Source organism: Microcaecilia unicolor, chromosome 11 (genome assembly GCF_901765095.1).
Source record: "Microcaecilia unicolor chromosome 11, aMicUni1.1, whole genome shotgun sequence".
Classification (NCBI taxonomy): Eukaryota; Metazoa; Chordata; class Amphibia; order Gymnophiona; family Siphonopidae; genus Microcaecilia; species Microcaecilia unicolor.
Window position 1 is genome coordinate 200826714 of NC_044041.1, and position 11954 is coordinate 200838667.

An 11954-nucleotide genomic window follows, 5' to 3' on the forward strand; every position below is an offset into this window, starting at 1 on the left:
ATGGAAGCTCTGCAGCCCATCAAAATGAATACTTTTGTCTGCCCTCACAATTTTTCATTAGAAGTCTGTGCGTCAATCTTTTATTGTATTTATTCTTTTTGTTTGTTTAATTCAGATTTAAAATATTTGAGTGTGTTTCATTTGCAAACAGTGCGCTAAAATGTTTTGATCTAGGCTGTACACAAATAGGGCAGGCTAAAACGAAAAGCAAAGCACAATTCTGCTCCTCCACATGTGTCAGTTTTGTTTTTCAACAGTGCAAAATGACATAGGAAATGTTATCTCGTTTGAAATGACAGAACATTCCTATTTTTTTTTTGATTCCTTCCCCTGTATTAATATTTCAAATCTGACACAAGGCATTTCCCATGACAAGTGCCAAAGGAATAAAAAAGCAGACAAATGTTCAAGATAAAAAACACACAAACCAGACCTGCTCACTTGCTTTATTGGCTTCTGTTCCCCATATTTTAACACGCTGAATTATGCATGTGAATTGCTTTAGCCTTACAAAGCTAGATGTGATGGCAAGCTATTTAATTAAACTCCCAAGCTGAGAAAAGCCAAACTTCATTCCTTTGCTTCTGTAAATTAAATAAGTTGTACAAAAGACTAGGGGAAATGTGCATTCATTGACAAGGCAACAAGCTTTATATGTTTGCTTTTCATAGAAGATACGATTAATTAGAAAGTTGGGAACAAGGCTTTGAAAAATGAACTTCACTTGAAAAATACAAGAAGGAAATCTGTATGGAAATTAACTCATTTGCAGCTTCTTTTTAACCGGCGTACAGCCTGGCGATGAAGCAATGCGACAAGGAGGTGGCCACGGCCAGAAGGACGCCAGGCCCCGCTCGGAGTATTGTGTTCAGCTTTGGAGGCTGCATCTTGCTAAGGACATAAAAAGACTTGAAGCGGTTCAGAGACAAGCGATAAAAATGATATGGGGTTTGCATCACAAGATGTATGAGGAGAGACTTGATGACCCAAAGATGTATGTCCTGGAGGGAAGGAGAGACGGGATAATATGATACAGACATTCAGATATTTAAAAGGTATTCATATACAAACAAACCCTTTCCAGAGGACGGAAGGTGGCAGAACTACAGGGCATGAATTGAGGTTGAAGGGCGGCCGACTCGGGAATAACATCAGGAAGTACTTTTTCACTGAGGGGGCTGGTAGATCCTTGGAGTGCCCTCCTGCAGGAGGTGGTGGAAATGAGAACGGATAAACACAAAGGAATCCTGTATATAAGGCATGGAACCAAACAAGCTTAGCAGTGATGAGATGGCAACACCAGTAATTTGGAAAACAAAGCCAGTCCTGGGCAGACTTCTACGGTCTGTGCCCTGATCATGGCTACCGCATCTCAAAAAATACTAGGACTAGGGGGCATGCGATGAAGCTGCAATGTAGTAAAGTTAAAAGGAATTGGAGAAAATGTTTCTTCACTCAACGTGTAATTTCTTCACTCAACTCTGGAATTTGTTGCCAGAGAATGTGGTAAAGGCAGTTAGCTTAGCGGAGTTTAAAAAAGGTTTGGACGGCTTCCTAAAGGAAAAGTCCATAGACCGTTATTAAATGGACTTGGGGAAAAATCCACTATTTCTGGGGTAAGCAGTATAAAATGTTTTGTACTTTTTTGGGATCTTGCCAGGTATTTGTGATCTGGATTGGCCACTGTTGGAAACAGGATGCTGGGCTCGATGGACCTTTGGTCTTTCCCAGTATGGCAATACTTATGTACTTATGTAAGTGCCAGTCAGACTTCTACAGCCTGTGCCCCAATCATGGCTGGAAAGGTTTGGATGGGCTGGAGTGGGGCTTCAGTGACAGCTTCAATAGTTGGAGAATGAGGCTAGTGTCGGGCAGACTTCTATGCGGTCTGTGCCCTGAAATTGGCAAGGACAGATCAAAATTAACTATATATATGTAGTATCACATCATACCTTATGCTACAAGTTTCTCTTGTTGGGTAGGCTGGATGGACTGTACAGTTCTTTATCTGCCGTCATCTACTGTGTTACTTCATTCACTTTGTTACCTGCCCAGTTATCCACCTGTCCAAGTCGGGAACCTGGTTTGTCTGGTCAGAAGACTGTCTTGATATTATTTACTGGTACAGTTTTTAGGCAGCTGTTCTGTAATGGAGAAATAATATTTGATCCTGGTCCATTTTGCCTTCTGAAAGCTTTCTTGAACCTTCACTTGCAGCCCGTTTGTTAAGTGCACAGCAGATTATGACGGTAAAAATGTGGAATGCTCTGTAAGTCTAAATTATTATTGGCCTTGTGGATGTTGTTTCAGAAGAACCTAAGAGTAGTCATACTGGGTCAGACCAGTGGTCCATCTTGCCCAGTATCCTGTTTTCCAAACAGTGGCCAAGCCAGGTCACCTGGAAGAAACCCAAATCGTGGCAACATTCCAGAACCCCAAAGAGTAGCAAGATTCCGGAATCATTACGAATAGCAAGATTCCATGAAGAATCAAAGAGTAGCAAGATTCTGGAACCCTAAAGAGCAGCAACATTCCATGGTACAAATCCCAGGGCAAGCAGTTGCTTCCCATGTCTGCCTCAATGTTTTCCCCCAGGAATTTGTCCAAACCTTTTTGTTTAAACCCAGATACAGTAACCGCTGTTACCACATCCTCCGGCAAAGAGTTCCAGAGTTCCAGAAGGGTATAGATACAGGATGAACACTGGGTATGGTTATAGCAAGGGCTCCAGCAAGAATAGGAAGGATCACATTTTGGAAGGAAGAGCCTCTCAATCTTCTCACCCACTGGCCGCACTATAAAGATAGATAGTGAGGTAAGATAAGATTTCATTTCACAGCTGCTGTTAGGCCTGACAGGTTCACATTGGGGCTGACTGACTTTTTTTTTTTTTGTAAGGAACATCATTCCAGTGCTGCGTTGCCGGGCAGTCTGCCCACATCAATACATCTGTTGCGCTGTCGATCAGGGACACTGAATGTCATTTTGATCATGGCAGGCCGTAGGCTTCAGCTGCAGGAATTCTCCAAATGACAGCTGAACCGTTTCCTGCCACGGACGGTTGGAGATTTAGTTCAGTGTGAGCTCTTAGAGGGGAGATATGATACTCTGCCTTTTGAATATTCACTTCCAAGCCATCGTTGATTGCACTTATTCAGGACTAGTAAAAAAAGGCCCGTTTCTGACACAAATGAAACGGGCGCTAGCAAGGCTTTCCTCGGAGTGTGTATGTTTGAGAGAGAGTATGTGAGAGTGACTGTGTGTGTGAGAGAGAGTGTGAATGTACGAGTATGTGTCTGTGAGAGAGAGTGTGTATGAGAATGAGAGTGTGTGCAAGTGCATATGTGAGACACAGCGTGAGAGAAAGAGTGTGAGTTTCACACAGATACAGTGTGTGCAAGAGAGAGTGGGTGTGTGTGAGACACAGACTCTCTGTGAGACTGAGTGTATGAGGCCAAGAGAGTGTGTGAGTGACTGTGTGACACATAGAGAGTGAATGTGATACAGAGTGAGACATAGAGTGTGTGAGAGACAGTGTGTGAGAGTGAGAGAGAGAAAGACATTGACTGTGTGAGAGAGAGAGTGTGTGTGTGTGACAGAGATACCTCCCCCCTCTCTGGTGTCAGGCCCCCCTCCCTCCCTCCCACTCTCTGGTGTCAGGCCCCCCCTCCCTCCCTCTCTCTGGTGTCACGCCCCCCCCCCCCCCTCTCTCTGGTGTCTGAGCATTACTTTGCAGGACACTGAGCTCTGGCTGTGCTTCAAGGAACTGACCAATCCTATTTAATAGAATGCACCTCCAACATTCTGAACCCGAGAAACTTCGTGTAGTTGGTCACTTCTGCTTGTGACGAACCCGGAAGTATGTGATGTCAATTCAGGAGATGGATACAGAGAGCAGGAATGTATGAAAGCCGTATACAAACGCTGCTCGGAGCATGTGCAGAGCAGCCGCACTTAACGATTGACTGTTCTGCGCATGCTCAGTTGACCAACTGGCTTCCCTTCCATTCAGCTGCTTGCTGCTTTTGCGAGCAGCTCATTTGCTTATGATTCACTTTGGGAATCCCTCTGTATTTCCAAATTGGTAAATTTTACCGAGGTAGAAATACAGAGCAATTCTTTACAGGGACCTTTGTGCATCTGGGTCTGAATAGTTACAACGATGGTTGTGAACCCAACCCTTCACCTCCAACCCAGGGAACCAGAAACAAAGTAAATCATTTCCCAATTCTAGACCTCCATTAGCAATAAAAATATTCAGCATCCAGTGACCTGCATGAAGATATACAGATAAGGTATTTGTGGATATTCAGAGATTGCTGAATACGCTAACCTAACTTTATACACATACCATGGAGCGATATAACGGCATTATAATATTCTCACACCTCTTTTCTATACCTTTCCTAATAATACCCAACATTCTATTCGCTTTCCTGGCCACAGCAGCACACTGAGCAGAAGGTTTCAGTGTATTATCAATGACGACACCCAGATCCCTTTCTTGGTCTGTAACTCCTAATGTGGAACCTTGCATGATGTAGCTATAATTCGGGTTCTTTTTTCCCACATGCATCACCTTGCACTTGTTCACATTGAACGTCCTCTGCTATTTAGCCGCCCAGTCTCCCAGTCTCGTAAGGTCCTTCTGTAATTTTTCACAATCCTCTCGCGAGCGAGAGATTTATTTACAAAGGCTTCTTACAGGTCCTTGTAGCCCTTATCTACTGTGTTTCTGTACTAACACAGTAGCATCCAAGGTGACATGTTCTGGCCACGTATTACATGCAAACCTGTGATATTATGTCCCCATGAATTAATCATCTTACTGATCTCCTGTTGGTTCTATGATGATATTTTAGGGATGTGCATTGAAAATAATTATTTATTTATTTTAGGTTTATTTAGTTTAATAAACATTATAAAAACATGCACTGGAACATTTTAATGTGCAGTAACCAAATGAACTTGTGTTAAATTTATAGGTTAATATGCATTAAGATGATTTTGCTTGCACTAAAATTATTAATGCTGATGAACCAAATGTATGTTAATAAATACATGTCTACAATACATTTTCTTAAATTTATAGTGCAATCACCTATCAAGCTTTAAATTCATGGGAAGTTTATTTTTTAAGCAAGCGGCTTTTTATTTTCCCTGTCAGGAATAGATTCTGTAGCGTTGTCCCCTATGACCCTTCCTATCCAGGACTCGGATACTGCACAAAATACCTCCCACAACTCAAAACAGGAGAAATGTATTTTCTCCTACAAGTACCAGACTCTCACAGAAGACTCTTGCATTAATGATGTAAAATGCAGAAGTCTGGAAGAGAGCAGATGGGTCTGCCCGAGGCAAAGTCATGGATACTTCATGCATCCAGCTAATCATGGAAATAAAGTGGAAAGGTATCTGTGCAACCTTTCGAGCACTCTGGTTACTTACATATTGAAAGGATGGGATTCTGTCTTCATGTAAAGATTTTCATTATTCAGATAGATCTTACAATGTTTCAGTCGCATTACGTAGACAATGTAGCAGATTTCTGTTACGCGAACGTTCTACTTGGCTGTTCTATGATACATCTCATATTAGTGCTGATACTATGTTATATTATTGCCATTACTAGGATTTAAGTTGCTTACCTCCAAGTTTTAACTGTGTTTTACGCTGACATTTGTCATGCCTGTTAATGCAGTGAAAGACTTTTACATCAAACTAGACCCGCTGTTCATTTCCTTGAGTAAATCTCTTCCTAAAGACAGATAAAGCAGGTGATAAATCTGAATAACATAGTAACATAGTAGATGACGGCAGAAAAAGACCTGCACGATCCATCCAGTCTGCCCAACAAGACAACTCATGTGTGCTACTTTTGTGTATACCCTACTTTGATTTGTACCTGTGCTCTTCAGGGCACAGACTGTGTAAGTCTGCCCAGCACTAGCCCCGCTTCCCAACCACCGGCTCTGGCACAGACCGTATAAGTCTGCCCAGCAAACTATCAACTATCAACTGGAGCCAGATAACCTTCGGCAGTCGCCAATGTTCTAGATATTCAGTGCCTGTACCGCATTTACCATATAAGCCAGCTCGGATAATATTTCTGAGGTTCGACAGTCCAGGGGTGGGGGTAGGGGGGTTAGTATTCCATTATTGACCCAGAGGAAAGAACTTTCTCTATTGAAGACCCAGCATTTCGACCTGCAACTAAGGATGTGTCTTCACTTTACATCAGTAGCGTAGCCAGAGTTTAATTTTTAGATGGGCCTGGATGTGGACTGGGTGGGCACAGGCCTCGCATTTTCTCTCCATCCGCTCCCCCCCCCCCCCCCATGACAGCCCCCTGCATGTGGTCAGTTCTGGTCATTTTTACTGACCTGAAGCGCTGTTCTCCCTCCAACAACGGCGATTCCCATAGCCAGCCTTCTGCCAGCGCGCGTCGTCAGAGCCTCTTCTCAGGCACGTCCTGCCTACTCTGCAACTTCCTGTTTTCCACAAAGGTGGGATGCAGGAAGTTGCAGAAGAGGCTGGGTGGGCCTGGAGCAAAAGTGGCTGGGCCTGGGCCCGTCCAGGCCCACCCGTGGCTACGCCCAAAATGACAGGAAAAATTTGAGTTTTCTTTCCAGTGTCACAATAGTGCACATTCTTCCGATAAGAGTGAGTGCACACTGACCACAGTAACATAGTAGATGATGGCAGATAAAGACCTGTTCACTCCATCCAGTCTGCCCAACAAGGTATGATGTGATACTACTTGATCTTGATTTGTCTTTGCCATTTTCAGGGCACAAACCATAGAAGTTTGCCCGGCACTGGCCTTTTTCTACAGATACTGAAGTTGTCATCGAAACCCACTCCAGCCCATCCAAATCTCTCCAGCCACAATTGGGGCACAGAACGTAGAAGTCTGCCAAGGACTGGCTTTGCTTCTTAAATGCTGGTGTAGCCATCTAATCACCGCTAGCTCTTCCATACAGGACTCCTTTGTATTTATCCTGTATGGTAAGACTGGAACCAAACTTACTTAGTGGTGCTCAGATGGCAAGGTGTCGCGTTCGTGAGTCCTTGTGCCGGGCGGAGCACAGAGACGAAGGCTCGCACCTGCGCTCTGCTGGGCAGCCAAGCAACCCCGAGGTTTCACCTGTGGTGACTGCCGTTCCCTGAGGGTTGAGCCCCCAGGTGCGGGCGGCCGACTTCTGGATGCAGGCAGGGGTCAGAGGTGGCCGCGGGCAGCAGACAGAGAATAATCCAGAGTCAGGCAGAGAGTAACTGGGTTCAAGCAGTAGTCAGAGTCAGGCGGCAGGCAGAAAGTAATCGGGGAACACGCAGGATCAGCAACAAATAGGCAAGAGACAGAAAATAAATGCAGCACAAACAATCACCTACCGGAGTAGAAGCCGAAGCCCAGAGGCAGAGAAAGCTTCCCCAGAAATAGTGCTGGAATCAGTCCATAACATGAAACAGCTGAGAGGACGAGTTGCCATTGGTTGAGGGATACCAGGAGAACCTCCAATAGACAAAGCAGAGAGGGAGCAAGGGAGAGCCCCATAGGTAGCTAAAGAAGAGAGCCAGGACACCCGGCCAATCCGTAGGGAGCAGGGGGTGGAGCAAAGAGACTGGTGTGCAGAGAATGCCCTCCCCGCATCCGTCGGCAAGCCGAGCGACATGCCGAGCGACGTGCCGAATGGAGGGAGGAAGCAGCACGGGCAAGGGCATCAGCAGAGAGCCGATGTGTGCCAGCAGGCCACCACAGGAAAAGCGCGCACCCGCACCCACCAGATGAAGCAGCAAGCACCACTGGAGGAATCCAGGCCCAGGAGAAAGTGAGGGGCGTGGCACAAGGCCAGTGCCGGGCAGACGTCTGTGGTCTGTGCCCCAAATGTGACTGGACAGATTTGGATTGGCTGGAGTGGGGCTTTGATGACAACTTCAGTAATTGGGGAGCAAGGCCAGCACCGGGCAGACCTCTACAGTGTGTGCCCTGAAAATGGCAAGGACAAATCAAGGTCAAGTGCACCATTTGCGAATAGTGTGTGTTACTGGGAAATAAGACATGCAATTTGTGGAGAATGTGCAACTCTGCCCTGATATTGCATACATGTGCACACTATTTGCATATGTGCACAGTTATCGGGAAAAAGTGCACAGGCATAACAATGGACCCGATATTCAGTCGGCAGTGATCAGCAATTTGCTAACCACAACCTGAGTTATCTCTGGACATTCAATGCCTGGCCATGCCTGAGCTCCAGCTTTGAATTTCTGAGTATACGGGAGCGGCAAATACATAGGCAGTTAAGAGCAATATTCAGTGCTTAACCGTCGATGAAGAATCATGTTTTATATGGTCCTAGTTATGCAGTTACCTTGGATGAATTTTGACACTTAACCGGTCAAGTTTTGACTGTGCCCCAGACCGTCCCCAAAATATCTAGTTTCACATTGCAAGATAACTGGGCATTTTCAGTTAAGTGTTGCTGAAAATACCCAGTTAGCCCTGGACAGGTGACTTAAACAGCCAGGAGCCCATCCTGACTGTTGAAATCATTTTAAATATCAGGACCCAATATTTCCCCAAAACACATTTAAAAAAAAAAAACTGAATCAAAAGAAAAATTCCTGTAAGTGACCTGGGAAATGAAACAAAAGTTTGGGCTTCACATCCCTACCTACAGCCCTTACTGTGTCATTCAAGCGTGATCTTTGCCCGGTCTTGCGTTTGCTACCTGTGATCCCTTCTAGGTCCACGCTCAGTGCTCGTAGGCAGAGGTTGACACGCCTCAAAATCACTCTCTAACGTCTCCCTTGTCCCTGTTTCTGTTTCAGAAATCCAAGATTTCCACGTTTGAAAAAATGTGGGCTTTCATGAGCAGCAAACCATTGGCAATTGTTAAAAACAAAGAGGAAGGGATACAGCGAGTCCTGAGTGCTGATTACGCTCTGTTAATGGAGTCGACCACTATTGAATATATTATACAGCGGAACTGCAACCTGACCCAGATTGGAGGGCTAATTGATTCTAAAGGTTACGGAATTGGAACGCCTATGGGTGAGTGACAAAACCGCAGTCTGTACACAGTTTGCAGCTAAGCCATTTCGTATCATTGCCGCATAGGGAACCAAATTAATTATTTTAGAAGGTCTGTGACATACTTTGCACACTCAACTTGATGTGGCAAAATGTGAAGCTATTTCATGACTGATGTAGAACTAGAGCATGATAGGCTAAATCTGCTTAACTGCGCTTCACCCTCCAGGCTCGCCCTATCGCGATAGGATCACATTAGCTATTCTTCAGCTGCAGGAGGAGGACAAGCTGCACATCATGAAGGAAAAATGGTGGCGTGGGGGCGGCTGCCCTGAGGAAGAGAGCAAAGAGGCCAGTGCTCTGGGGATCCAAAATGTCGGAGGGATTTTCATCGTGTTAGCTGGAGGTCTGGTTCTTTCGGTGGTTGTGGCCATTGGAGAATTTATGTATAAGCTTCGGAAAACAGCGGAGCGTCAACAGGCAAGTGTTATCATTTCAAAAGATATCCTTTCTCTCTTTCTCTAAACACACCCACACACACATATGCACACACATATACACACAGATATACACAAATACAATGTGCACACACATGCACAAACATGCACACATGAATGTGCACACACATACATGTACATGCACACTCACATGACTACACATTCACACACATGGACGCATACACACACTTCCATGTTCATATTATGTACACATATGCACACACAAACAGACATGCACATACACACAAGTACACATGTGGTGTGCACACATATGAGCACATACATATACACACAATGCACATGCACACACATAAACATATACCTATGCACACATATATATATGCACATGTGTATGCACACATGCATATACAACACATACATGTACATACACACATGCAATATGCACACACATGTATGTACATGCACACAAATGCATACACACATGAATGCACATGCACACATATGACCACATGTATACACACATACTTACATGCACATACACATGTACATGTGCACACACATGCATACCCATGCATACATACATATACACTTATGCAACGTGCACACACATACACAAACATGCAAATACATGTGCACACACATGTACATGCATACACATGAACACATGCAGATGTGTATGCACACAAATGCACACAAATACATATGCGCACATACACATACACACACATATACACACACATACACATTTACAAGCATGCAATATACACACATACACAAACATGTACATGCACACACACATGAATGCACATGCACACACACATGAATGCACATGTTCATACACACATGCACACACATAAACATACATATATACACTTGCACATATACACACATGCACACACAAACATACATGTATACATACACACACATATATGCAAATGTGCACTCACACACACAGCTATTTTTCTGGTTGCATGTATGGCACTTCATACTAGAACCTTTCTTCTACATTGAAAGAAGCATAGCAGAGGACGATCACTGCTTTCAGTGCAGTCAAAACAGATCTCCATTTTGGGTTAGTGCATCAGCTGGCAGAGTGACAGGAGATTGCTTATGCTCTGTGAAGATCCCACAAATAGGCTAAGAGGCTGCAGGGTTCAGTGGCTGGGGAATGGCTTGGGAGGATTGATTAGTTGAGCAAGAGCCACACCTTACATACTAAAACGAAGCACAGAAAGAAAATGTATTTATCTTTGGTTTTGTTTAAAAATTAATAAACGACATTTCCTGTTTTGTTTCCAAGCAGTCGGGTGTATGATATTGTCCTTTGCTGGTGACCACATGCAACTTGTTGAGAAACAGTTGTTGAATATTACAAGTAATGGCGTTCTTATGTCTTGTTTCCTTTAGCGATCCTTCTGTAGCACTATGGCTGACGAACTGCGCTTATCGCTCACCTGCCAGCGACGGATCAAACACAAACTCCAGGCCCCGGTCATGGTGAAAACGGATGCAGTAATTAACATGCACACCTTTAATGACAGGAGGCTACCAGGGAAGGACAATATGACCTGTAACACTGGATTAACGCCTGTGTTTCCGTAGACCTGGTTGAGTACAGGATGGATGCCTACTAATGTGCAACAAAGGGGAAGCTGGTTTGGTTGTATTTCAAGAGCAAGGCCTTCAATATCGCTCATTGATCATCTGGAGAATAACAATTATCACATGGACCTACAATCTGATACATTTTTTTTTTTTTAGTTTGGTTTGAGATTTTATTTTTTCAAATATCAAGGTTTAGGCACTTACAGGAGGCCACTTGAAGTCCAAGCAAGCTAAATCCTGGAGTCTGTTGTTTACACGTTGAACATATGGAGACAAAGAGAACCGAGATGACCTAGGCCTCAGTGGATATTGAGTTGCCTAAACAAAGACTAGGGTTTCTTTGAGCATGGCAATAAAACAAAACATTTTGTTAATACAGGTGTTGAGTCTTTCACCATGACTATGAGCATTGATTCTGAATTTTCATATACAGCACATTTATCCGAAGTCTGAAGTAAAACCAGATTGTCCGAGCTGCTTGCTGCTGAGCGGTTTACCATGACCTTTTTACCTCAGTGCTGTGTTGGCTTCTTGTTGTCAATAAAAAGGCTCATGTGAGACATGAAAATGGCATAACAAGAAGGCAAGATCTGTCTGAATCAGACAGCAGGCTGGGAAGGGTCAAAATGATCTTTAACGGGAGCTGGAATGATGAACTGTTCCAGGAAATTGCAGGCCCATAGCAACTAGAGGAGGAGAAACTGTCATCTTATACACAAACCCCTTTGGAATTGTCAAAAGGGAAGGGTATTCATGGGCTGTAGGCCTGTTAACCCTCATTAGCCTGAATAAAGGTCAATTTAGCCCTTCCTTTACAAGAACTGCACAGATCAGGCCAGGCCCTAGACTTCAGCCCC

At 44.2% G+C, this 11954-nt stretch overlaps 1 protein-coding gene across 1 annotated transcript in view; it reads left to right on the forward strand.

Moving 5' to 3' along the window:
* Positions 1–11214, forward strand: part of GRIK3 (glutamate ionotropic receptor kainate type subunit 3) — a 292810-nt gene extending 281596 nt beyond the window's left edge. The window contains exons 14-16 of the mRNA XM_030220007.1: positions 8833–9055; positions 9264–9514; positions 10900–11214. Coding sequence (XP_030075867.1) covers positions 8833–9055; positions 9264–9514; positions 10900–11094 — 669 coding nt within the window. The 3' untranslated portion in view covers positions 11095–11214. The remainder of the gene's footprint in view (positions 1–8832; positions 9056–9263; positions 9515–10899) is intronic.
* The last annotated feature ends 740 nt before the right edge of the window (positions 11215–11954 follow it).